General features: G+C 46.9%; 1 protein-coding gene across 6 annotated transcripts in view; it reads left to right on the forward strand.

The window, feature by feature from the left end:
* Positions 1-27756, forward strand: part of ITSN1 (intersectin 1) — a 107571-nt gene that overhangs the window by 40936 nt on the left and 38879 nt on the right. For all 6 annotated transcript variants that reach the window (XM_032751653.3, XM_030287351.4, XM_030287331.4 and 3 more), the window contains 12 exons: positions 286-349; positions 2456-2593; positions 3417-3532; positions 5112-5374; positions 7555-7704; positions 8087-8227; positions 13111-13198; positions 13371-13510; positions 20187-20311; positions 21332-21558; positions 22504-22625; positions 26912-27156. In XM_032751653.3, the coding sequence (XP_032607544.2) occupies positions 286-349; positions 2456-2593; positions 3417-3532; positions 5112-5374; positions 7555-7704; positions 8087-8227; positions 13111-13198; positions 13371-13510; positions 20187-20311; positions 21332-21558; positions 22504-22625; positions 26912-27156 (1819 nt within the window). The remainder of the gene's footprint in view (positions 1-285; positions 350-2455; positions 2594-3416; positions 3533-5111; positions 5375-7554; positions 7705-8086; positions 8228-13110; positions 13199-13370; positions 13511-20186; positions 20312-21331; positions 21559-22503; positions 22626-26911; positions 27157-27756) is intronic.

The raw sequence follows: 27756 nt of genomic DNA on the forward strand, positions 1-27756 counted from the left end.
ATCTGAGGGATTTGGTTGCCCAGAGCAGCTGTGGCTGCCCCTGGATCTCTGGCAGGGCCCAAGGCCAGGCTGGACACTGGGGCTGGAGCAAACTGGGACAGTGGGAGGTGTCCCTGCCATGGCAGGGTGGCACTGGGTGGGCTTAGAGGTCCCTCCAACTCAAACCAGTCTGGGATTCTGTGGTTATTGTGCAGAAGTGAAGTATTATTTCTTGGTTATTTGGGGAGCCAAGTTCCTCCTGGTTGCATCTCTTGCTTGTTTTATTAATATTTGTTTCCTTTTTAGGTCCCCAAGCAAGAACGATTCTCATGCAGTCAAGTTTACCCCAGGCTCAGCTGGCTACAATATGGTAAAATAAATGTTTCCATTTCTATCAAAACACAAACTCTTCTGAAACCTCTGCACTGGAGCCCATGGGGTTTTCTCCAGTTTCAGTCTCACTGATAAATCACATGTTGCTCTTTGTCATGTGTAACTTTATAAACAAAACCTGCCTTCTATGCCTTTACTGATATTATTCCACAAGAGCACCAGGAGCATCTTTTGTGTGATGTTCTGGAAGTTGTGGTTCAGTGCTGGGTTTTTAGGCAGAGCAGATGTTCAGCACCCTGTGCCTTCCACATCCCCTGACAGAGCACCAGGGACCCATTTGCCTTTGCACAGGTGGCAGAGCAGGAAGTTTAACCCAAGCCATGCTTTCTGTGGGGTTTCTCTGTGTTTTCCATGGCTATGGGAGGGCTGGTTTCCCAGGGACTGGACTTACAGACCTGTACAATAATGGATTTTAAAAGCATTTGTCTCAGCTTTCCTTTTGCCTTCCAACTTGTTGTTTGCTGAACTTTATTATGTTTTTATTGCCCCATGGGAAGTTGTTCCTAATTAACTTCTGTCCTTTAGGAGTGTTTGCTTGAGGAGCTTTGGAGCTGGCCCAGGGGCTCAGTGTGAGGATGGCAGTGGTGCAGTCACTCTGACAAGGCCATTCAGCTGCACTTGTTCTCTTTGCAAAGCACTGGGAGTTGTGTTATAAATTAAAAACCACTCTTTCCTTCTCTGTTTCCTAACAAAGGGATGAAAACAAATCAGCCCAGTCCCCCAGCAGATGATTAACCAAGAAATGCTCTGCTTTTGCCAGCCTTGGAGTGCTTGTGTGGGCAGGCAGCTGCCACCAGCTCAGTGCAGGAGCTGCAAACAGGACTCACTCAGCTGGGGACACTGATAGCTGCCAGTGCACCAAGATAAGGAGGGGATATTCCAGCTCTTGTTGGTCCTTCCTGGGCCCTGCTCTGGGGTGAGGTTTGTCAGCCTGTGCTGGGGCTGCAATCCCTGACTCAGACACTCAAAGGGAAGAGTTGATGCTCAGCATTGGGCTGTCTTGGGAGTTCTGCCCCAGGTGTGGACCCAGCTGATCAGTCTCTTCTGTGCATGCTGCATTCCCAGTCTCCTGGCTTGTTCCTGTGCTCCAGCCTGAGGAGTTCAGTGTCACAGGTGTGGCTTGAGTGAGGCTGTGATTGTCTCCCAGATTTAAATCCCATTGGCAAAGTCCTGTGCCTTGGGACTTCAGAAGAATATATCACTTACTTCCCTTGGGTTTTCACAGTATCATGGGAGATTTCCCTGCATTATTAGAGTGCAGCACACTGGAGAAACAGATCCTGAGCTGGAGGGACCCCCAGGGATCCCCCAGTGCCAGACCCCACCAGCCCCACCCTGGGCATCCCTGGCAGCGCTGGCCAAAGGCTCCTGCAGCTCTGGCAGCCTCGGGGCCGTGCCCATTCCCTGGGCAGTGCCAGCACCTCTGGGGAAGAGCCTTTCCCTAAAACCCAACCTAAATCCCTCCTGGCCCAGCTCCAGCTGCTCCCTGGGTGCTGTCCCTGGCTGTTAATTTTCTCCAACACCACCTTAACAGGAGTAAAAGCATTTTGTGCCTCTGTTGGAGCTCTGCTTTGGGGGCATCCAGAGACATTACTCTAATTTTTAATATGTGCATAATGCCAAGGTGGGTTGGTGCTTGTCAGGACTAGAACACCAATGGCTTTGATTTCACTGCCAGTGGGTGCCCTGGAATGTGAGATAGGAGCCTCTAGGGAGGAAGGAGACCAAACCTAAAAGTTCTGCCAAACACCTGAGCTGGTTCTTTTGGGTGTTCACGAGGTGTTCAGGAGAACTCCACTGGTTAAAGTTACTTCTCTGGCACGAGCTCCTGGCAGCACTCAGAGCAGGTGAAGGAGAAGTTGTGTCTGCAAGGCTGTATTTCAGACAGATAGCCATGAGAAATGGGGGAAATAGGGAAGCTTTTGGGGTTTGCTTTTCATTTGTTTTGAAAAAATCAAGTAGTGTGGAAAAAAATAGTGCAAAAAGTGAATGAAATTGGAACTGTATATGTTGAAACAATGCCTTTGAACAATGTTTTTTAATATTTAATAATTCCCTTGCTTTGTCCTTTCCCTTTAACAAGGACTCTCTCTGACATTGATCAAGATGGGAAGCTGACAGCTGAGGAGTTTATCCTGGCTATGCACCTCATTGATGTAGCGATGTCTGGTCAGCCACTGCCACCTGCCCTGCCCCCAGAGTACATCCCACCTTCATTCAGGTGACTGCTCATCCCCTGGGAGTCTCCCTCCTGAGTTCTGTATGTCATTGGGATGGTTCTGGGAGTGCCAAGTGCAGGAACTGAGCAGTGAGCCCTCACCTTTTGCCCTGTGAGAACAGGGTTTGGGTGGGTGTTTATGCTGGCACACCTTCCAGACTTGCTCAGTTTGGCCATAGAAACCTAGATTTAAGTTCAGGCTTATACTCCTGTAGAGCAGTCAGAATGTCTTGGAATTCCAGTGTGGATTTGCACTGCACCACATCCAGACCTCCTTTGGTACAGCTGGGTTTGGGAACAGTGGGGTCACTCATCACTTCTCTTGTTCTATTTCACTTCTTTGTAGAGAAATAGATGGGAAGAAAGTAACAGCGGTGAAAATAAGTGCTTTTTTACTGTGTTCTTCAGGTATCCTCTAAAGATTCCCAGTTTTTGTGTATTCCACCTGGGATCTTGCTTTTAGCTTGATTATAGTGAGCTCTCCCTCTGCTAGTTTTGGTGTAGTTTAAGTCAGCATTTCCCCAAACTCAGATTGGTTAGGGGAAAATCTCCCCCCAGGTGAGAGATCTTGGGGACAGGGTTGAACCCATCTGGAAGAAGAATTTGGGACTGGGATTCTCAGCTCACCAGTGAACTGCTGGGATTCTGGAAAATCTTGTTCTCCTGAGGCAATTCCTGAGCGAGACCCTCTGGGCAGCACTGAATGAACATAGAGTACCATGAAACATTATATCATTGCATTTAATTTGATCTCATCATTAAATCATAAGAAGTTTGGGTAGGCCTGGGTTCTGTTAAGCACCCACAATTCCTGTTTCCTTGGCAGAAGAGTCCGCTCTGGCAGTGGGATTTCTGCTGCCAGTTCAGTGTCTGTAGACCAAAGGTTACCAGAAGAACCAGCATTGGAAGAAGAACAGCAGCAACTGGAAAAGAAATTACCAGGTGAGCAAGGGAAAGCAAGGATATTTAGTGTGCTGTTCCCAGAGGGTTTTTCCATCAGATCACAACCTGGGAGGTTGACTGAGAAATGTCTTTTCAGAACAATTAGGGACAGGTCAAGGCACAACCAAGATATTGCTGGGTCCAACTCATTCCTGTGCCTGATCCTTGGGGCTGCTGCCACTGGAGATGGGAAGAGCCTTCAGGCTCCTCATCTCCTGCACTCCCCATGCAGCCCTTTGCAGCCCTGGCACAGGATTCCAGGGAAAAATTCCTGCTGCCTTCATCCTCTGAATTAGGTGGAGCAAAGCTTGGCTGAGGTGTCTGTGAAAGATCCAGGTATTCCCACAGAGAACTGTTTCCTTGGAGTCTGTGTAACAGTGTGGGGCTTAATACAGATATCAGCAGTTCCAGGAAAAGAACTAAAGGAAGAGGGAATTGGCAGCTGGAAAGGGGCACAAACTGGAAAAGACGAGAATTCAGCTGGTTCAGCAGGAGTTGGGCTGATGTGTCCAGCTGTGCACACTGGGAAGGCGGTGTGGGCTCTCCCTGGCCTTGCATCCCAAAGATGTCCATGCTGGCCACACGAGGGAGAGAAACCTGCCCTTTGGGCTGTGGGAGTGGCACACAGAGGGTATGAAAAGGAACAGAAGGTGAAGTGAAAGAATCATTTGGATGGAGGTGCTGAGGAGTGAGGGGAAGGAGGGACAGTCCTGGGACTGCAGAGGGATGTCAGGGAAGCTGTGCTGAAAGTGAGACTGTTCTTTTAGGACAGTAAGTGGTGAGCATGTGGATCTCCAGGAATCCAGACTTCTGAGCTCAGCTGCTCAAGAACCTAAACCATTTCTTTTCCTGACAGTAATGAGTAATCTAATGAGAACAGCAACTTTAAGTAAGTTCTGGTCATTTGCATAATGGCCTTTTGATGATGTCAGCAGCTGAATTCTTTGCTCTACACTAATGGAAGTGTTGGCTCTTGGACTGCTGCTATTATCCAGTGTGCTGAGGAATTCAGATCCATGTCCCCATGGAGGATCAGCTGGAGACTGGTTTGTCTAAATTACTTCCCTTGCTGAGTTTTGTGGAGAAAGCTCAAGGTCTGAGGAGTGGAAATGGGAATTCCCTCCTTGGTTTGCTGAGGATGTGGCTTTGAGGGAATCAGCAGCATCAGTCTTTCATAGTTCTATTTCTCCAAAGTATCTAGTCTTATTTGCAGGGCCATCCTCTGAAACTTTTTTCTAGCTCCACTTCTCTCTCAGCAATGTCTGTCCTATTCCATGGCATTTCTAAGTCAGCATTTCTGATCTCGAGGTTTGCATACAGATGCACACTGTGTGAGCCCTCTGCCAGGCCCTGAGAGCTCTCTACAAATCCATTTCCCACTATGAATCCATTTCCCATTTCCCACACTAAACCCCAGGCTGACCTGTGGAGCTGTTACCCCTAGCAGGGAGGTGCATCCTCTCCTGCTGGCAGGTGGATTGACTTTGCTGGGGATTCCTTTGGCTTTCTATGGTTTATTTGTTTCCAAGTCAGTGGCACAGTCTAACTGTCCTTTTGCCCCGCGTTTCCATGCACGAAGTGACGTTCGAGGACAAGAAGCGGGAGAACTTCGAGCGGGGCAACCTGGAGCTGGAGAAGCGCAGGCAGGCGCTGCTGGAGCAGCAGCGCAAGGAGCAGGAGAGGCTGGCCCAGCTGGAGAGGGCCGAGCAGGAGAGGAAGGAGCGCGAGCGGCAGGAGCAGGAGCGCAAGCGGCAGCTGGAGCTGGAGAAGCAGCTGGAGAAGCAGCGGGAGCTGGAGCGGCAGCGCGAGGAGGAGAGGAGGAAGGAGATCGAGAGGAGAGAGGTAAGCTGGGGAGCACAGGGAGGGGCTGGGCCCTGTGGAGTCTTGGCTTCCTTTTTTAGCCAAGGTTGGGATTAAATGTGTGAGAGGGTATTTCTTGTTGGGACTCAGGTGTTTCAGTTCTTGTCTCTGTCACAGCCTCACAAACCCTGAGTTCTGCAGCACTTCATTCTAGCAAACTAAAAATGGAGACCCATCTCTCTCTCTATGAGGCCTTTTAAAGCCTGTAAAAATTAATAATAATAAACTGTCCAATTAAGAAATGACACCTCAATTATTTTCACTTTTAACCCAATACCCAACCACCCGTGCCCACAATGGGGACTTTTTTGTCCAGTTACACAAAACCACCCAAACCCATGGAGAAGGAGGTGAAGAAGGAGCAGCCTCTACCCTAAAATCTCCATCTTGCTTCATTAAGGGGCTGTGAGGGGAGGAATTTCAGGAGAGGGATAAATATTCAAAAGAGGCTCTTACCCCAGGGTGTTGGTTGGTACAGCTCTCTTTATTCTGTGGTGTCCATGGGAGAGCAGGGCAAAAGAGGAAGAACAGGAAATGTCAGGGGTCTATATAGGTTTTGGACAGGGTGGGCTTTCCTGGCTCTCCGCCAACCCCTTTGGGGCAGGAAGGAGGATCCAGGGGTTATCTGGATCAGAGTCACAGGGTCCTGGGGAAGGGGGGCACAGGGTGCCCATGAGCTCACTGTAACACTTCATATCTATTCCTGTATTCTAATCCCTTAAACTCTGAGTTTCCCACCCTGTGATATCACACACTTCTATCCAAACTCCACCCCACAATCCCAGTTCTGCCATTCCATTCTGGAAGCTTCTCCACGGCCTCAGGTCAGTGCAGTGTTCTCCTGGGGTCAGTGCCTGGCAGCACAGAAAGTCTGAAATTCTCAGCAGACAGGGTTCCAGCAGTGCCCCAGCTTGGGAGCATCCAGGTGATTGCTGGGCACTCGGTGTGGTGCTGCCAGGGTAGGGAGCAAACTTTTAAAGCAGGAACTAAAATTTCTGGGGTGTTAAAGGCAAGGAAGGAGCAGTTTTTGCTTCATTTGTCCTGTAAAATTAATGGATGAGACACTGACATCTAGGACAACATGCTCCTTACCTCTCACTTCTTTAAAAATAATATTTTTATTACTGTTGTTATTATATTAGGTGTTAAGAGGTGTGTGAATGAATGAAGAAAAACTTCCAGCATTCATGATTTTCCAGGGATGAGTTCATTTCATAGAGTCCCATAACGGTTTGGGTTGGAAGGGACCTTCAAGATCCTCCAGTTCCAACCCTCTGCCATGGGCAGGGATAACATTCACCAGACCACGTAGCACCATCCAACCTGGCCTTTAATTTGTTAAAGGAAACACACCTTGGTTTACCCAAACATCTCCCCTTTTCTCCCATTGCCAAACCTTGATAGGTTCAGCACAGAAACACTTGGCTGTTCTTTGCAAAGCTACAGAAGGTCTAATGTTGGAGATTGGAAAGAGATTTGGATATGTCCTAGAGAGTTCTCCCAGTCCAGTATTAAACAACCTGTTAAATCAGCAAACTGGATCTTGCAAAACAGAGGGGGTTTCTGTTCAGTCACTTCTGTGATGCCTCAGGTTTAACTTTTCTATTTTTCACATTCTGTGATGCTTTAATGTGGGTGGGTCTGGGATTCATATCAGGGGATGGTGAGCTCTGTGCACAAGGCAGGGAGACAAAACAATTCCTGCTCCAGCTGGGCACCAAGGACAAATGATCCAAATCTCAGCCCAGGAGCACAAACAGCGTGGGCTGGAGAGAGAAAAACAAGCAGGGTGGGACTGCCTGGGCTGAAGCTGGAATGGGACAATGAACTCCAAGGTGCCAATGGAGCAGAACTGATCCCAGGGAGAGCCCCCGGGAGCGCTCGTGCATTTTGGGGCCATTTTGGTTCATCTTGGGTGCAACCCTGGCTGGATCCATGGAGGAGATCCTTTAATAAATCCTTTAATAAATCCCTGCTTTATTCTGTAGCTCTGCCCAGCCTCTGCTCCAGGGCAGGCTTGATAAGGCATCATCTGCTGGAAGCACCCCCTGAGCAATTGGTGTGTGCAGAGCCCAGAGCAGCCCCCCATTTGTGCCAACGTTCCAACTGAATATCAGAATAGGAATATCCCAAATTCCAGATGCTGATTTTTGCATCTGCAGGCTGCCAAACGGGAGCTGGAGAGGCAGAGGCAGCTGGAGTGGGAGCGCAACCGGCGGCAGGAGCTGCTGAACCAGAGGAACAAGGAGCAGGAGGACATCATGGTGCTGAAGGCCAAGAAGAAAACCCTGGAATTCGAACTGGAAGCTCTCGTGAGTGGTGCTGGAGCAGCTCACACACACACAAGCACAGTGGTGGTGACTGTGTCCTTGCTGTGGTTGTTTTCTAGAATTTCCACCTCTGATATTTCTCTTAGTGTCACTTGAGGTGTTTTTATCCCAGTTGTGATCCCAGAAAATGTCACTACTTCGGAGAAAAGGCCACATTTTGTCTGGGGAGATCCTTAAAGTTTTTCCTGAAAAAAAAATTATTTTTTCAAATACCCTGTAAATTTTTCTATCTCATCTGTAGAGGACAGACTAAAGATGTAAATAAGTTTTAGAAAAGGAGTTAAAGTAAGTTTTTAGATCTAGACTTGCATGACTGAACATTTTGGTTGAAAAATTATTAAATAGGTTTTTTTTTCTTTTAAAGAATGATAAAAGAAACCAGTTGGAGGGGAAGCTCCAGGATATCAGGTGTCGACTGTCGACCCAAAGACAAGAAATTGAAAGTACAAATAAATCCAGAGAACTCAGAATTGCAGAAATCACCCATTTGCAGCAGCAGCTACAGGTGAGAAAACGTTCTCTAATTTTATTCTTCGCTTTGAATTTTGACCTCCTCAAAAACATCAGTATCCTGAGCAAACTTGGAATGAGCTGTTCCTCACACTTAAAAATAATTTGTCATTCCTGTAAGTTAATGTCCTGCAGAGGTGTCTAGGAACTGCTTCCTACACTTGAAGGCGTTTGGGGTTATCCTTTCCTTCTCCTGGACTGGGCAGCAGGAAATGCTTTGGCTGCAGGTGTTTTTTGGGGGTGAGGAGAAGGAAATTGTCCTGTGTTGCTCTTTGTGTGCTGGGGGAAAGAACTGACTGCAGTGAAGTGGCTTGTTGATGTGTTTTGTTTTTTTTTTTTAATTATCAAAAACAATGAACTTTGAATATGGAAGCTCCCAGTGAAACCAGGGAGTTGTGGATCTAAACCTGGCATTTGCCTTTCTCACTGATGTAAAATTCTGTCACATGAGAGCTGGAGCTGTAGGTGTCTGCCTTCAGTGAAAGAATATTCCCTGTCGTTTGTAAGGGTTTTTCAATGGGCTGTAGTGTTTGATTCAGGAATTCTTCTCTTTATTAAGTACTTCACAGGGCTTGAAATTAGTTCTTGGCTAGTTCTTGGGTCTCTCAGTGTATTTGTACCACTACAAAGAATCTCACATTTATAGAGCTGAGGTGTAAAACCTGGCTTAAAACCTAATCCTGCTGTTTTATTATAAAAATTAGTGATTAAGTTAAAATGTAATTAGATATTAAATTAAAAATCAAAATAATTTAAATATTATTTCTTAATTAAATAACTTTTCCCTTAAAAACCATATAAAGATAAATACAAAACAATTTCATAACTTACTAATAAAATACTATAAAACTCACAATTTATGAAACTGTAATATATGTAAAAAATAATAAACATCTAAGTCAAAACACAAAATACCATTTCAAACACTTTTAATCCCAGCTGTAACAAAAACAAACAAAAAACCACAAACCAGGATTTAGTGGTGCCTCATGTGAGGATCAAACTCACAACCTTCAGATATGAAACTGTTTTTTTGAGGGTCTATGCTTTTTATAAAAATTTAAATAAATTTAAATGTATTTAAACATTATAATAATACTTAAGAAATAGTTTTTATTCTAAAAATTATAATAAAATAATTCCATCCCAGCTTCACTCCTGCTTTCCCTGGCAGTTGTTCTGTTGAGCTTTGGGCTTTGAGGTGACTTGGCAGCAATAGCTGTGGCTGTGTGGTGATGCCTGCTCTCATTGATCTCCACCACTGATATTTCCCTTAGTGTCACTTGAGGTGATTTTATCCCAGTTGTGATCCCAGAAAATGTCACTACTTAGGAGAAAAGGCCACATTTTGTCTGGGGAGATCCTTAAAGCTTTTTCCTGAATTTTTTTTTTTTCAAGTATCCTGTAAACTTTCCTATATCATCTGTAGAGAACGGACAAAAACATAAATGAGTTTTAGAAAAGGAGATTTTCATCCTCTAAACTCTCAAATAGGTTAAAAAGTCAATAAGTGTCATTATCTTTGTAGGGTGATGTATCTTCACTGGAAGTAGTTGAGTTTAATCCATCTGACCCTTGCTGTGGGAAGATGAATTAATTCAGAGGAGTAATTATTCTTCAGCCTATTAATTACTTCCAAGATGCAGTTTCATTAAACTTGTGGGAGGAGTGGTGTCCCAGTTAGTGCTGCTGCTGAAGATGTGTGGCTGTTCTCTGGCTCTCTGCTCGAGGGATGCTCAGGAGGCTCCTGCTCTCCAGACACCTGGGCTGTGCTGGAAACACCTTTGTGCTGTCTGGGGCTTGCTCAGTACTGCAGGGATTATTTACCTCCTTGGTGACTGGAAGAGCATTTTCCCTTGTCCAAAGGGGCAGGAGCTGGGTTTTCATTTCCCCTCCACGTGGGACATTACTCAGCTCTTGGCCATTTCTTGTTGGAGGAGTTTCCAGAGTTTATGATGCTGTTAATTTCTTTCATCTGTTTCTTTAGCATGAGGCAGGGATGTGGAATCCATGTGGTGGGTGTTCTTGGCTAGATGCTTATTCCATGGCTGTCTGGGCTTTCAGGAAACAGGACTTGACCCTCGGGATGCCTTGGCATTCTCTGTCCTTACACACTCCCCAAACTATTCAGTGCATTGAGTAATCTGGGATGTTTGGAAGTGTTCTGGCCTTTACAAACAAAGCAGCTGATGTTGTGATCACATTCCACCCTCAAATGCTATCCTGTGCTGCTTTTTGTGCTTGGAGAAGGAGAATTTCTGTTTCATGTTGATGAACATTCTGCTGCTTTGGTTGATCTGCAGAGTTCTCAGAGCCACAGAAACACAGAGAGGTTGGGTTTGGAAGGGACCTTAAAGCTCATCCACCCCTGCCATGGTCAAGGAGCCTCCCACCAGTGAAAGGCTTTATATTGTGTATATTGCTGATTCCCATTTGTTCCAGGCAGACAATAGTCCCAGGATGGCAGACAGGGAATATTCTGAGCTGGAGGGATCCACAGGGATCCCCCAGTGCCAGACCCCACCAGCCCCAGCCTGGGCATCCCTGGCAGCGCTGCCCAAAGGCTCCTGCAGCTCTGGCAGCCTCGGGGCCGTGCCCATTCCCTGGGCAGTGCCAGCACCTCTGGGGAAGAGCCTTTCCCTGGTTCCAGCCTGAGCTGCCCTGGCCCAGCCCCAGGCGCTCCCTGGTGCTGTCCCTGGCCCAGAGCAGAGCTCGGAGCTGTCCCTGCGCTGCCCCTCGGGAGGAGCTGCAGCCCCGGGGAGCTCTGACCTCAGGCTGCTCCAGGCTGAGCTGCCCCAGGGACCTCGGGGGGACCTTCCCCACCTCGTGTCCCTCCTCTGGACACTTCCCAACAGCTTCTGACCTTTTATTGAGGCAGCCAGAACTGTCCCCAGCGCTGGGGGTGAGGCTGCCCCAGGCAGGGGAGGATTGGGGTTATCCAGCTTTTGGGATCTCCCTGAGGGGCTGGGAGAGCTCTGTTGCTGTGTCAGGCCCTGCAGCTGTGAGGGACACGTGCAGCTCCTCGTAATCTAATCTGTATTATCTGAATTTTGCTGCTTTGCTACTTGTGAATTCCTAAAGTGCTTGACTGTGCTGTGTGCTGTCTCAGGGTATTTTCTGGAGCATCAGGAGCTCACAGGAGGCTGCAGTTGTTGCATAATGCTCAGAGCTGAGCTGGCCACTGCAGAGCCCTTCAGGGTCTGGCAGGTGGAAAGTGGGACAGCCCAAAGCCATGGCAGTGCAGTCAGTCCTGGCTTTAACCAAAATTAATACTTTTTGTGGAACTGTGGGATCACAGAATGACTTGTTGTTGGGATGGCCTTTAGAGCTCATGGAGTGCCACCCCTGCCATGGCAGGGACACCCTCCACTGTCCCAGGCTGCTCCTGCCTGGCCTGGGACACTTCCAGGGATCCAGGGGAGTCCACAACACCCCTGGGGCTCACTCTGCTGTTCAGGGATCACAGGACATTTATTCTTAGTATTGAGTGATGTCATTTGCAATCCTCCATGACAAATTGAAGCTGTAAGCTGCTTGATTCCTCAAAAGCCTGCTGTTCCAGACAGCTGCTCAGAAAAGTTCCAGGGTTTGTAGGAAAGATGGGATGTTGATACTTAAGTGCTGTTTCACCTCATGCTGCTGAAGATCTTTTGACAACTTGAGCTGGGAGGTCCAGGCTTCAGAAAAGTGTGTGAGGTGGCACTTTATGCTCTGGAAAGGGCCAGTGTTCTACAGGAAAGAGGATCCTCCAAAGGGAGAGCACCTTCTGCAGGGACCCCTGTAACACAGCGGTTCACAACCTCCCAAACACGTGCTGAGTTTGACAGAGATCAGAATCCTCTGCCAAGAGCTCAGCGTGAAGATGTCAAAAACTCAGGGACTCTCATCCCACAGGGCTTGTGTTTCATGGCTTTTGGCCAGAATATGTTCCTTTAAAAGGAAAATCTTTATTTTGTCTTCCTGTAACTATTTGTCTTACTATTCCTGACCTGAGTTGCTAATCATTAACACTGTTGTTAATATTATTAATTAACTATTAGTGGAGGGGACAGCCAGGAGGGGTCAGGCTCTGCTCCCAGGGGACAGGGACAGGACAAGGGGAAATTGCCTCAGGCTGGGCCAGGGCATGCTCAGCTGGGACAGCAGCAGCAATTTCCCCATGGAAAGGGGGCTCAGGCCCTGGCAGGGGCTGCCCAGGGAGGTTTGGAGTGCCCATCCCTGCAGGTGTCCCCTGGAGGTGGCACTGAGTGCTCTGGGCTGGGGACAAGGTGGGCATGGGGCCCAGCTGGGACTCCCTGGGCTGGGAGGGCTTTTCCAGCCCCAGGATTTGGGGATTCTGTGTTTCATGTATTAAAATCAGAATTAAACATTTTGTAAGTGCTTGTTTGAACATTTCCTCAAATTTAGCCTTGTCTCTCTGCCCTCGGTTTTGGGTAATTCCAAGCCAGGCTCAATACTCAATGAGAATCAGATCAATTCCATGCATCCACCCACCCTTCTGGACTGGCAGAGAACGTCTGGGATCTGTGGGGATATCACACAGACAGTGCTTGGATAAGATAATGATACAGAGGAGGGAAACAAGCAGTAACACTTCATTCAGTGAGGGAACAAGGGAACAAGTAAAGCAGAAGTGAAGCAGGTGTGAAGCACCACATCTGAGCTCTAAATATGATAAAGGTTTCTTGTAAATTAAGGGATAATAGGTCAAGATGGGAAGGATGGAAATCTTCCTTTTTAAAATGCATTTTTATCAAACAAATAAGTTACAAACTCTGGATTTAATCAAGGTCATTTAGGTCTGGTGGCTGCAGTTGTCCCTCACTCACCTGGCGCCTGGTTCTGTTCTTGTTTTCCCTGCCCATGTCTGTGCTCCAGGAGTCCCAGCAGATGCTGGGCAGGCTGATTCCAGAGAAGCAGCTGCTGAATGATCAGCTCAAGCAAGTCCAGCAGAACAGTTTGCACAGTGAGTAGCTTTTGGGGCATGCCTGAGCTGGGGCAGGGCACGTTCCCTCACTATAGTGTCCCCTGGAATTGCTCTTTGTGTGTTGCAAGATGCAGATGGGAAAATGTTGCTTTCTGTGACCTAAAGTGTTCCACAGAAGAAAATACTGACTTGACAATGTGTTCCAAACCAGGGGATTCCCTTCTCACCATCAAAAAAGCCTTGGAAGCCAAGGAACTGGCACGGCAGCAGCTCCGGGACCAGCTGGATGAGGTGGAGAAAGAAACCAGATCTAAACTGCAGGAAATTGATATTTTCAATAATCAGCTGAAGGTAACCCAGGGCTCCTTAAGCCTTCCTGATTGTTCAGTTAATTATTTTCTAACCTGATTGTGGGGTTAAAAAATGAACTGAAATGATTAAGAATGTCAGTTTGGGGAGCATTCTCAATCTGTCTGTTGAGGATTTTATTTAATCTTTATTCTATTTAAGAAAATGCTGCTCAGCTTTCAAACTCAGGGTTTGAATCAATTTAATCTGTAGAGTCTCTTCAGGAGGAGATTTGAGCCCTGATTCCGAATCCATGATGGCAAAAATGAAATTACCAATGTCTGTGCTTTTGCATCCAGGAAGGGCAGGACAAGGCCAGCAAATCTGCTGGAATCAGGAGTTCAAATTGAAATCTTGAATAAAAGAGACTTGATCTTCTGCTGCCACCCAGAAATGTTATCTGCTGTCTGTGTGCTCCTGCTTGTCCCCTGTCCCTGAGTGTAGCTGCCTGTGGTTTGTGGTTTCATGCTTTACTACTCAGTCTTTGTTAAAACTGTGATATTTTTTGTGTATTTCTGCACTGGCAATGTCAGAGTTCTGCAGAGAGAAGTTGGGAATCAGGCTGTAGTTACAAACTTTTAATAGCATTCATTTTTTCATAAATATTCCAGTGTTCAAGTACTTTATCTGCTAATTCCACTGGTGGGTTCTCCTGAAAGCTGACCAAAAATGCTCAATTTCCTGCAAAGTGTCACAAATTGTGCTACAAAGTATTCAGCAGGAAAATAACTGTGACAGAGACATTAATGGAGTTGTTATGAAAGTTGATCAACTGGGATTAAATCAACCAATTTAAGATAGAAGGTGGGGTTGAATTAAAGCAGCAAATCGGTTGTTTCAGCTGGAGTTATTAATAATTACAGGAAAAATTAAAAGTGAGTCCCTCTTTTAAGGGGAAGATGAAGTCATCTTCATCATTTGAAGATGATTCTCCTAGTCTGAGACAGGGAGGTTGGGAGAGGAGTATCTCTGCAGAGTCAGACACAGAACAAGCAAAATGGGCACAAATTATATTAAAAAGAAAATAGAATGGTCTAACCCTTGCTTAATTAATCCCTGAGGTTTAAACCTCACTTAGTTTTTCTTCATATTTGGGTTTTGGATACATCTTAGCATGTTGTGCTTCTTGGGTATTATTTTTTTTTTTATGAAGTCCTTTAAAAGTGATAAATTGGACCAAAGGATATTAATTGTAAAATTAGTGCCTGCATTTTGTTTGATCATAAATTACCCAAACATAAATGGGAAAGGGATGAACAGTCTTGGCATTGTGACAGCAGCAAAAAAAAAAAAAAAACCCAAACCAACAAACCAGACACCCAAAACTCAGTCTTTTAAATATTTAAGGATTGCACTTCCCAGATAACAAGGTGATGATAATTAAAAATGGAAGTTGCCCATTAAGCACAGATTTATCGGCATGTGCCAGGAATGTCTTGACTAAAGGTAAATGATTTTGCAGTTTAACAGGAAAATTGGTTTCAATCAATTGAAAAGGAGTTATGTAGACACTTCTTTGGGAAGAGCAGAAGGTCTCCTCTGGCCTGAGGAGATTGTGGGATTCACCTGCCAGGAGGAGCTGTTTGTGGGGATTTCTGCCCTGCTGAGCTTCCTGGGCTTTCTTGGAAGGGCTGAGTTGAGGAAGGGCAGTCACAGAATCCCAGAACTGTCAGGGTGGGAAGGGACCCTCAGGATCACCCAGTGCCACCCCAACATCACCCCAACCCTGTCCCCAAGGGCCACATCCAGCCACGTCTGGGGCACCTGCAGGGATGGGCACTCCAAAGCTCCCTGGGCAGCCCCTGCCAGGGCCTGAGCTCCCTTTCCATGGGGAAATTCCTGCTGCTGTCCCAGCTGAGCCTGCCCTGGCCCAGCCTGAGGCCGTTCCCTCTCCTCCTGTCCCTGTCCCTGGAGCAGAGCCCGACCCCCCGACTGTCCCCTCCTGGCAGGAGCTGTGCAGAGCCACAAGGTCCCCCCTGAGCCTCCTTTTCTCCAGGCTCAGCCCCTTCCCAGCTCCCTCAGGAATTCTCCAGCCCCTTCCCAGCTCCATTCCCTGCCCTGGACATGCTCGTGCCCAGCTGTACTATGGAACTGACAGTGGGAGCTGAATTCTGAGGCTGCTCCCTTTTATAGTTTCTCAAGGTACGCAAGGCATATTTTGGGGGCCTGGAGGATTTTATAGCTGGATTTATAACCCTAAAAAGGCACATGGATTTTTGTGGCCTAGGCATGGAAGGGGTGGAGAAACCACTCAGAAGCTGCTGAGTGCAGCAGTGTCTCCATGGCTGTTGTTCTTCATGGAACTATGGAATGTCCTGAGCTGGAAGGGATCCCCAGGGACCCCCCAGTGCCAGACCCCCAAAATCCCACCCTGGGCACCCCTGGCAGCGCTGGCCAAAGGCTCCTGCAGCTCTGGCAGCCTCGGGGCCGTGCCCATTCCCTGGGCAGTGCCAGCACCCTGGAATTTTGTGCCCAAGGCCAGTGAAGGTTTTCCTAGAATCCTGGATTTACTGGGATTTGTGTGACGTGGGAGTTCTCCACCCACAGGGAGCACACCTCTCTCATATCACACGATATCACATGATGTATCAGTGATCACAGCACTCCAAACCAGGTCATTATGAGCTCCCATAATTCTCACATACAATTACCTAAAAAAATCAAAAATCTGCAACAACTTTTAGGAGCCACCACTGGAAAAGGGACTGACATTGACAATAGGTAAAAATTGGCTTGTAAATAATGCTAAATTAATAATTTCCCTAAATAGCAGAAGAACTTGTTGAGTTCTTAGTTACTGGGTGTGTCCTGTGGTGCCACCTGTGTGATTTTCCATTATCCAGGCAGCTGGCTAATGCTTGCAATGAAATGGGAAATTTTTCAAATTGTGTCTCAGCAATTCCACCACATCTGAGCTCTAAATATGATAAAAGTTTTTTGTAAATTAAGGGATAATAGGTCAAGATGGGAAGCATGGAAATCTTTCTTTTTAAAATACATTTTTATCAAACAAATAAATTACAAACTCTGGATTTAATCAAGGTCACTTAGTTTACCAGGCAGCTTTTCCAAACCACAGCAGTTTACAGGATACTCTGGATTTGTCTCCATGTTTTTATGTTCTGTAATAAGTGAATATTCATACAAGTGTTAAAGTACATCATCTTTGCTGTGTGTCTTAATATTGTAGGAGTGATTAGGGAGATAAATGAGACCTTTTTTTCGGCTGGATGTTTTTGCCATCTATCCAAAACAACTGATTTCAATTCCTTCTGATGAGTTCTTTGGAGTAGGAAATATTCCTACAATTTGGTACATTTCCACCAACAGCTTTCAGGCTTGCAAAATATTATTAATATTTCAGATCAGGTCATTTGAATTGTAGTATTGGATATCTTAAGGTAGAACCACTTGGTTTCAGGAGATTGCTGGTGCTTGTTTGGCTGCTCAGGTATCCTTTCAAATGAGGTTTGGGGCATTTTATGATGCAGGATTAACCATCTGGTGGCTTGGGGTGTGTTTGGCTATAACGTGACTGAGTTTGTAACAAAGGTTGAAAGTTTGGCAATTTCTTTGTGTCGTGCAGTTGAAGGAGTGAAACTTCTGTGCTCTTTAAAAATCTCAGTCTAGAGAGATCTCTTTTAATTATTAGATCTCTTTTAATTATTAGATTATTAGATGCAGGTATCAATGAAATGGATCTGGTCACTTGTTTATTTTAGGATCATGGAATGGTCTGGGTTGGAGGGACCTCAAATCCCACCCAGTGCCACCCCAGCCATGGCAGGGACACCTCCCACTGCCCCAGGCTGCTCCAGCCCCAGTGTCCAGCCTGGCCTTGGGCACTGCCAGGGATCCAGGGGCAGCCACAGCTGTGCCAGGGCTGCCCACCCTCAGGGTACAGAATTCCTCCCCAGTGTCCCGGGATCTAAACTGACCCTCCAAGCTCCAAGGACCTAATGCCCATGGAAGAATCCAGAATTTCTTGCTGCTGTTCCTGCCCAAAAGCACACGAGGATTGAGTTCATGTTTGTGCAACAGTTGTGCTGAGAATTCTTTCCCAGTGCCTGGCCAAAGCAGTGACCCTCAGTGGGCTGAAGTGTCCCGTGGCTGTCCGTGTGTCCCGTGGCTGTCAGTGCCTGTGTGTCAGTGTCAGCAGGGCACTCCTGCTCCCAACCCTCTTTACATCTCAGCATTTCTTTCTTCCAGTCAGTGGCAGTGGAAGAGGCAATGCTGCAGTGCCTGGCTCTCCTCCTGGGCTGCATCCAGCACTTACACTCCTTCCCAAAGGTCTCCGTGGCCTGCTCAGGCAGGACCCAGCTCTCTCTGAGTGAGGAGCCTCCTCCAGTTATGTGCTTCACTTTCCCTAAGCAGATGAGTGTGCAGTGTTTCACTGAGTCAGTGTTTGCTGAGGGGTGCCAGCACCAAACCAAAACCAGAGAGAAGAGTTTAGCATTGGATTTTATCTAATCCTTATGCCAGCGTGAGGAGTGTGCCCTGAATTGCAACTTGGGCACAGTTGTAGTGAGTTATTTTTGTCTTTTGCTTATCTGGAATTTCAAGAGTTTAAGTAAATTGCCTGTTTTGGTCACGATTTTCAGAATTTTTAAAAAAGCAAACACTTTGATGGGAAGAATCCCTACACATCACTGTAATCTGTGATTCCAGGTAGGAGAGGGTGGCAGCTCCCTTCCTTTGCCCAACATCCCCCAGGATGGGGTGAAGGGAGGAATTGTCTGCCAAGGCCAAAGCAGGGGCTTTGGGAGCTGGGGATTGGGGCAGGAAAGGGCTGCTCTGGAAAAGCTTCAGGGAGCACAGAACTGCAGGGTCCTTTCCTCTGGCATCGAATGCTCTGCTTGTCTCAGGGGGAGAAGATCTGATGGAAACCTTGGGTTGTAATCCCTGAACATCCCAAGTCCTGTTGTCTTCCTGTCAAAAAGGCACAATCAGGGCCAAAACAACTCCACTTCTACCAGGAAGGTTTTTTGTAGCAAATGACTTTGCTGTGTGTAGTGAATATTGAAATGCTATTGAAATTCCTATTCAATAACATGAATGGCGCTGTTTTAACTCCTCAAATCCTCCTTGTTCATCTGTTTGGATTTAAATGCCAGGTAAAAATTTCCCTGCTTTTAAGGTAAAGCATTCCTTGTCCAGGAATGAGCAAAGCCTTGGGGTGTCTTTGGAATTGCAGCACAGGAGGGGGAATGTCCAGCTGGGAGCTGTGTCTGTGCAGGAGGAGTGTAGGGCTGTGCTGAGCATCCAGCTGGGAGTGTCTTGGCTTTTGAGGTGTTAGCAGAATTTTATTCAGCTGGCTTCCAGTAGAGATGTGGGAGATGCTGCCTCTTCCTCCCACTTGGTAAAACAATGTTGCATGAGATGCCCAGCACATCTTTGTTTCCTCCTGGCTGACCCAAAAGGGATGTATATGGGATTTTTTAATCTCCAAAAATGCTCCATCCTGTGCCAGCACTATAAACTAGGTTTGATTTTCTTAACACACACTTCTGTCACAGAAAAACCCTTTCACAGAACACTGACCCAGCTTGGCTGGGAGGGAATAGTGGGTTAAAGTGTCTGTGGAAAACTTAAATGATTCTTAAAATGTCTCTTTAATTCCAGCTTCCCTGGGAACTGATTCTCTTTAATGATGCTGAGTTCAGTTTTCATTGGATTTAAAACTGAGGAGCATTAATGAAATAAAACTGAGACCTGGGCCACAAGGATCAGCTTCCCTTTTGAAATTTGCACCCCTGTATCCAGTGGGTTGGAATCACTTCAATTTCTTTTTTTTTTTTTCTTATGCAATTTTCTCATTTGTGTCAGTGCATGAGGAATGAAAACTTCCTGTGGTTTGTAGATTGTGAATTTCTGAAAAACCATCCAGATACTTCCAGGATTAGCTGTTTTGGTTTTACCTGTACCATATTTTCATGATAAGATACCAATTTTTGAAGTGAATTATTTTCAGTGAAAATCCTCAGTGTTCATAGGTAAATTTTCTCTTTTTCTACTGTAATGCTGAGGAGTTCAGATGCAAAATTCCAGGTCATGCAAAAAAATTCCAGATAAAGGTTGGATTTGTGTTAGTAGGTGTTAATGCAGAGAACAAATCTTGAAAATACTATGGTTTTATTATTATTATTTATATTCTAATTTTTTCAGGCAATTGAAGAAAAACTGACTTACATATGAATGGTGTCTGTATCATGACTCATCCCAAAGACATTCCTTAAGGATTTCAGTCTCCTGTGTATAAACCAGCCCTGAAGGTTCTTTAGTAAATCAGCATTAATTGGCAAATGAAACTGATTAAGAGTTGCTGTTGTGAGAGCTCAGAGGGGAGATTTGTGTATGGAATTCAATGGATGGATTCCATAAACCAGCAAACAAAACAGAAGTGACTGTTCAGATTAAGCCTTGTCCATTTTTCAGAGTCCCATTTAAAGGTTTTCTGGTTTCCTAACCCTTTAATGGATAAAAATACAAAAACAGTAGGTGGTTTGTAGACCCTGGGAATGAACCTGAAATATCTGCATTTGGCAGGACTGTGACTTTGAGAGATCCCCAACCGCTGCCAGGAGTTGTCCCCTTACAGGGAACTCCTTGGGGCCATCAGTTCTGATTCACAGAGTGGATTTCAGTGGATTTTTACACCTTTTGCCTTTTTTAAATCCAGGAGCTGAGAGAAATCCATAACAAACAGCAGCTCCAGAAGCAGAAGAGCTTGGAAGCTGAGAGGTTGAAACAGAAGGAACAGGAAAGGAAGACAGTGGAGCTGGAAAAGCAAAAAGAAGCTCAGAGGTAATGAACTGCTGTAGTGGAGCCCTAAATGCCAGCCTCCCCTGGCATCTCCTGGAAAATATTCCTGTCTGCCCAAAACTTCCAGGGATGCAGATGAGGTTTGTGTCCTCTAGTGCCTCCCTATAATGCTTGGGAAGTGGATTGGTTGGACAGCAGCAGGAATTTCCCCATGGAAAGGGGGCTCAGGCCCTGGCAGGGGCTGCCCAGGGAGCTTTGGAGTGCCCATCCCTGCAGGTGTCCCCTGGAGGTGGCACTGAGTGCTCTGGGCTGGGGACAAGGTGGGCATGGGCCCAGCTGAGACTCCCTGAGCTGGGAGGGCTTTTCCAGCCCCAGGGATCCTGGGGTTCCATGAATTAGTTATTTTCCTCACACTGTTTTTGATCAGGAATTGACATTGTCCTTGGACAAGGTCTGTTCTTTGCAGCACACCAAGTGTGTGAGGAGCAGCTGCTTCTCAGGCATTTGTCTCTAATTCTGAAAGAATTCCAGGAGTGGAATAGGCCATGGAACAGACTGGAGCACACTGGGCATCCTTCAGCTCTTCAGAGCTGCCTTTACTGGGGGAAATTGTTTCCAGCAGAGATTATTTATTCTTTTCTTGGTGTCTTCCCCTCTGGTGGAGGGGAAGGACTTGTTAACTCTGGTGGCTGGGAATGGGAAAATTCCCAATAATTCTTTGGAGTGCTGTGTAAAGCTTGCAAATACTTCTCCTCCTTGGCCCTCAGCATGAGGAAAAGGATGGTCACATGTTCTGATTCCTGCTTTTCTCTTTCTGATTTGCCTGTTTGGAGTCTTACCTTGTGTTGGATCTTTATAGTCCCTTCCAACCCAAACAATTCCCTGCATTTGTGATTTCTGGGATTCATTCCCAGTGTGAGGAGATGCTGGGGAGTGATTGGTAACTCACCAAAATGAAGTTAGGCCATGGAAAGCCGTAGAGAGGACACTTGGAGCAGGAGATGACCCAAAAGCTTTGGTGGCTTTGGTTTGAGTGGCTGTGTTGTCCCCATTGTCCCCCAGGCGGATCCAGGAGCGGGACAAGCCGCGGCTGGAGCGGGGACAGCCAGAGGAAGAACCACAGTGGCCAAAAAAAATCCAGGAAGATGAGAAGCAAAAAAGGGAAGAACTACCCAAGAAGAAGGAAAGTGAGGATAAGGGGAAACAGGAGGTGCAGGAGAAGCTGAGTAAACTCTTCCAGCCCCACCAGGAGCCCAACAAGCCTGGCCAGGCTCCGTGGTCCAATGCAGGTACTCTTTTCCCATTTAACATAGAACAAGGTGGTGCTCAGGGCTGGCTTGGGAGTCTTGTTAAAGTAAATAATGCATGGATTGAGCTCCAGGCTCCAAAACTGGTTCTGTTAGGCATCACTGTTCTTCCCCACAGGCTGGTGTGCAGCAGAGGGGCAAGCACAGCTCTAAGACTGCAGGGCAAGGGAAGGGGGATCTCAGCTGCAAAGGGCTGGATGCAAGTTGTCAAAACTATTTCTGTCCTCCTTATTTTGGTCTGGGATACATGCCTTGGGATTTTTCAGAGTAGGAACAATATGTTGTTTAGTCACCCTTTTCCTTTCCTGCCTTCCTTTGTTAACAGGACCAATGACCTGAAATCTAAGATTTAATCCCCCTTTTTTCTCTCCACACATTCACTTTCAGCTGAGAGCTTTTTCCGTGCACTGTATCCTGATTTTTGCCTCTATTGGGAATCCTGCTTCCCTCTTAAGTGGCTTGGATACGCAGAAAAACTGTTTGGGAATGTAAAACTGGTTTAAATACTTGTCCAAAGCATTGCATCCCATTTATAACTAAATCCTGCCCAGAGCAGCTGTGGCTGCCCCTGCATCCCTGGCAGTGCCCAAGGCCAGGCTGGACACTGGGGCTGGAGCAGCCTGGGACAGTGGGAGGTGTCCCTGCCATGGCTGGGTGGCACTGGGTGGGATTTAGAGTCCCTCCAGCCCAGGTAATTCTGTGTTTCTGTGATTTTCCTTGTTGTTTAGAGGAGAAAATAATAAGAAAAATGTATTTAAACAATCAATTTTTCTATCTCCCTTGTGTAAAAAGGGGATAAAGTTGTTCTGCAGACCCTGCCAGGTTTGGTGACTCTTGTCTCCATTTCCACCCCATTTTCCAAGTGTTTAAAAATCAGGTGGTTTGATTTCTTCTCTCTGTATCTGTGTGTTTGTTTCCTTTGCTCAGAGAAAGCTCCTCTAACCATTTCTGCTCAGGAGGATGTAAAAATAGTGTATTACAGAGCTCTGTATCCTTTTGAATCCAGAAGCCACGACGAGATCACCATCCAGCCTGGAGACATCGTCATGGTAAGCAGGGATTGGGATGTTCCCTGGGAAAAGCCTTCAGCTCCTGCTATGGCTGGGTTCCATTTTATATGGCAAGAAAGGAACATCAAATCCCAAAAATCTGGTTGCAGGTGTGTTGGTAGAGAATAATTTCCAGTTTTTCTGGGATGTGCTCAGTGGGTTGTGTCAAACTCTGGAGAAAAGTTTGCTTTTGTCTCTCTAAGTTCTAATTCCCTGGTTAATGGCTGCAGGGATTAAGTGGATATTAATACTAATTAATCATTAGTATGTTCTTAACATGCAGAATGAAAATTCATGGGGGAATACTTAAATATTGTTCACTGGAGAAGTGTATTCTCAACAGTGTTCTACCCAATAAAATTGATTATAAGAGCTTTTACATTTTAGTTCTGTTTAGTAATGGTGGATTTTGTAAAAATACACTTTGTGGCATCCTCTAAATTGTAATTATTGTTTTTTTTAAAAACCTGTTCTGGGAAATTGAACATTTTGGTGTTGGTTTGGTTTTTTATTTATTGGGTGTTTGTGGCCTTGGAATGGGCTTCTGGAAAATGCAAAGTGAATCCTGGCTCGGCATCACTGCTGAGGACACAACAGATTGTAAAGCTGCAGGAAATGTTGTGGAGAGGAGACTCTGAAGGCTGCTGGGAAATGCTGGGATGCCTTGTTTTCCTGGGAAATAGAGGGTGGCCTGGATTTACAGGTCATTCTGGGGGCAAGAGTGATCACTGTCAGGCAGACTTACTGGAAAAATATCAAATTTTCCCAAAAGTTGTGATTTTAAGAAGCATTTAATACATTTTTAAACAGAGATTCGCAGAGAAAATAACATTTTTCCTCAAAACATGTGGTTCTAGGCAGTTCTGCACATATTTATCCCTGTTCTTGCAGGGAAAATAACATTTTCCCTCAAATGTGTGATTCTAAGGAGCAGTAAAATAATTTTTTAATAGAGATTTGCAGGAAAAAAAAATTTTTCCCAAAACACACAATCCTAAAAAGCACTGAAATAATTTTAAAAGATAAATTTGCAGGAAAATAGCATTTTTTTGCAAAACACACAATCCTAAGAGACACTGAAATAATTTTTAATAGAGATTTGCAGAGAAATAACATTTTTTCCCAAAATACACAATTATAAAGAGCACTGAAATAATTTTAAGAGAGATATTTGCAGGAAAATAACATTTCCCCCCAAAATATGTGATTCTAAGGAGCACTCCATGTATTTTAAATAGAGACTTTGAGGCCATCTGAGTCTTGTTATCTGTTGTTTATGGACTCAATTTTAACCCCCTCAGCCCCAGCAGGGTAACTCCTCTCTGTTGCCTTTTTTTGAGTGATTTTGGCCATAATCCCAGCAGGTTCCTGGGGGCTCTGCTGGCCAGCAGGAAGGGTTGAAGGGCTGCTGTGGGCAGAGCTGTGGGCAGAGCTGTGGGCAGAGCTGTGGGCAGAGCTGTGGGCAGAGGGGTGGTCAGTGTGAGCTGTGCAGTAACCATGCCTTGCTTTGCATCCCTGCTTCCCCTGGAGGTGAGAAGGGAGTGGGTAAGTGCTGCCAGGGAGCTCCTCACTGACCCACCTGAGCTGGTTCTCCTGCACTTCCTTGGCTCAAAGTAACCCAGCCCAGCTTATCAAAAGTTCTTGAGACACCCTGTGCCAGGGTTTGCTTTTGATGCTGCCTTCAGCTCCTTCCCCAGCCCTCCCGTGTCTGTCCTGTGCTTCCAAAGGTGCCAGTGGTGCCTTTCCTTGAAAAAGAGCAGTTTGCCAGCTCAGTGTTAAGGTGAGGCTGCCTGGTGGCATCAGTGGAGCTGAGCTCCAGCTGGGAGCTTCCTGTGCCACCAAATCCCTGCTCCTTGGATATCTGTCCTCGCACCAGGGGAGCTTCCCCACGCTGGAACTCAAATCCTGACCCCTTTTGGACCAGAGGTCCTGGCAGGCAGCGGGCAGGAGGTGCCACCAGAGCCCTGGGCTGGGATTCCTGGAATGGGATTCTGGGCTGGAATTCCTGGGTTGGGATCTGATCCTGCGCTGGAGTCCCTGGGATGGGATCTGAGTCTGGGCTGGAATTCCTGAGTTGGGATCTGATCCTGGGCTGGAATCCCAGACTGAAATTCCTCGGCTGGAATTGGGGCTGGGCTCTGATCCTGAGCTGGGATCCTGCCTAGAATCCTGCCTAGAATCCTGCCTGGGATCCTGCCTGGAATGGGGTTGCAGAGCTCATTCTGTCACTGGAGCTGGGCCTTTTCCAGAGCCTGGGAATGTTCTTTCCAAGAGTGTAACACCAACCCGAGGCCTGGCTGAGGGAACCAGGGAGGAGGAGGATTTATCCAGGAAGGAAAAGGCTTTGCCAGTCTGGGAGGGCTCCACAATTACTCTGGCTTTTTAATTCTCCCACTTTTTGATTCTCTTATCCTTTCAATGTACTTAAATTTCTTCCACTCTAAGTTGAGATTGATTTTAATCCTGGCTATAGCTCAACCAAGCTTTTGTGTGGGAACAGATATTCTTCCTGAAAAATCGACAATGGATTGTAATGATAGTTTCTCATCAGTTTTCTTAGTTATTGATTGTTGGAGTTGGAGTCAATCTTCTTTGTGATCCACAGAACTAAGGAGTTGTCAGCTGTGGCTCTAAAGTAGAGCTGAATAAATAAAAACAACCTCCCCCACACTAATTCACTATTCAGGTGTGCATTTAAAGTCTGGTTGTATTTTGGAAGAAATAATCTGGGATTGTTGTTGGGGCTTGTGGATGGTTGGCTGTAAAAATTAAAGGAAATTGAAACAAACTAGCTTTAAAAAGATTTAAAGGAACTGATTTAAAATTTCAGTATGGTAATGCAAAACCAGATGTGGGTTGTATTTTAGATGAAGAAGAAACCAGAGCTGAAATGAATTACGAAGTTTAAATTATCCTTCAAAGTGCCTTTTCATGAGTGTGCATAGAGAACTTAATTGGTTGAATAAACAAAGATCTGTATCCTCACAGGCAGTTTTAGAATTATTGCAGCTTCAGATCCCCTCATGAAGAGCCATTAATTGCATGGGTCTAAAACCTTGTGGTTGTTTGTTTTTCCTTATGCCTGAAGAATCCCAGTGGTTTCTGTGAGCCTGTGGCTCACCTCAGAGATGCACTTTTTAGAGCATCTCCACAAGCCAGATTTGCCTTTGCAGTGCTGTTTGTTTCCTCTGTGTGCTGATTGCAGTGAGTCCGGCTGGGGTGACTGATCCCTGTGTGGATTATTCAGCCCCTCGGTGCTTTAATCCCTTTTTCCCAGCTCCCCCCTCAGCTGTGCCCTTCCCTCTCCCATCCTGCTGCTTTCCCATCTCTGCTGCAGTGGAAATTTTGCTCTGCACTGCAGGGAAAGCACATGGAACTGGTCAAGCATGAAGTGCCTTCATTTCTGGGATTGCCTTGGGCTGCCAGGGGCTGGGAGACAGGAGGGGACCCAAAACCCGCAGGAATGAGGGATGGGTTTGCACCGGGAGGGGAAAGGTGGATGCGACTTCCAGGGGGAGGCACAGAGTCAACAAATGGCCCGAGAGAAAGGAAATTGTCAGCAGCTCCTCTGAGGAGCCGGAGATCCATCCCTGCCTTGGTCTGAGCCCCCAGCTGGGGTCGGGAAAGGGATTGGGATTGGGATTGTGCCCCTGTGCTCAGGTGAGAGCCCACCTGCAGAGCTGCCCCAGCCCTGTCCCAGCCCAGGAGGAGCTGGAGCTGCTGCAGAGAGCCCAGAGGAGGCTCCAGGATGAGCAGAGGGATGGAGCAGCTCTGCTGGGAGGAAAGGCTGGCACAGCTGGGATTGTTCCCCTGCACAGGAGAAGCTTTGGGCTGAGCTCAGGGTGGAGGAAAGCTGGAGAGAGACAATTTCCAGGGCAGGGAGGGACAGGACACAGGGAATGGCTCCCAGTGCCAGAGGGCAGGGCTGGATGGGAGATTGGGAATTGGGAATTGTTCCCTGGCAGGGTGGGCAGGGCTGGGATGGAATTCCCAGATTCCCCTGGATCCCTGGCAGTGCCCAAGGCCAGGCTGGACACTGGGGCTGGAGCAGCCTGGGACAGTGGGAGGTGTCCCTGCCATGGCAGGGGTGGAGCAGAACAGGTTTGATCTGACCCAAACCATTCCATGGTTCAGTGATTTCAGTATGGGAAGAAAAGGAAAAAACAATTGTCAAGCCCTCTTGCATTGCAAAAAGTTCATTATTGTAGAGGAGATCTGGGTTGTTTTCAGTAAAATTCCCATTTGCTGGACATGTTTGTTAACTCTCTGACTTCCTGTGTCTGCAGGTGGATGAAAGCCAGACTGGAGAGCCAGGGTGGCTTGGTGGAGAACTGAAGGGGAAAACTGGATGGTTCCCTGCAAACTATGCAGAGAAGATTCCGGACAGTGAAGTTCCAGCCTCTGCCAAGCCCGTGGCCGAGCCCTCTGCTGCTCCCAAAGTGTCTGTGCAGGAAACCTCCTCCTCCCTGGGAGCCCCTGCCCCTCCAGAGGCTCCTGCAGCAGCCAACAACTGGGCAGACTTCAGCTCCACGTAGGTCTGGGTGCTGCTCAGCCCCTCAAGGTGTGGGGTCCTTTGGAGCTGGCACTGAGCACACAGCCAGGGTGCAAACTAAAAACACCTTCTGGGAAGTGGAAGATGTTTTCTGTAGGAATCTGTTCAAGTTGCAGCCCTGTGTGACCTGGGGCTGCTCCAATCACACCTGCCTGGGCACAGCACGAACAGGAGACATCCCTGTGTGAGGATGTGGGCATGGGGGAAATCCCAAGGTGTTCACTTCCTCGGAATCACAGAATCCAAGGCTGGTTTGGGCTGGGAGGGACCTCAAATCCCACCCAGTGCCACCCCTGCCATGGCAGGGACACCTCCCACTGTGCCAGGCTGCTCCAGCCCCAGTGTCCAGCCTGGCCTTGGGCACTGCCAGGGATCCAGGGGTGCCACAGCTGCTCTGGGAATTCCATCCCAGCCCTGCCCACCCTGCCAGGGAACAATTCCATCTTCATCTGTTACTGAAATTTCCTCTTTCAGTGAGTTTCCTCCTTCAGTGGGAACCCATTCCCTCTTGCCCTGCCACTCCTCTTCCTAATGAACAATCCCTCTCCATCTCTCCTGGAACCCCTTCAGATACTGCCA

This window comes from Taeniopygia guttata, chromosome 1, assembly GCF_048771995.1.
Source record: "Taeniopygia guttata chromosome 1, bTaeGut7.mat, whole genome shotgun sequence".
In the NCBI taxonomy this organism is placed as follows: domain Eukaryota; kingdom Metazoa; phylum Chordata; class Aves; order Passeriformes; family Estrildidae; genus Taeniopygia; species Taeniopygia guttata.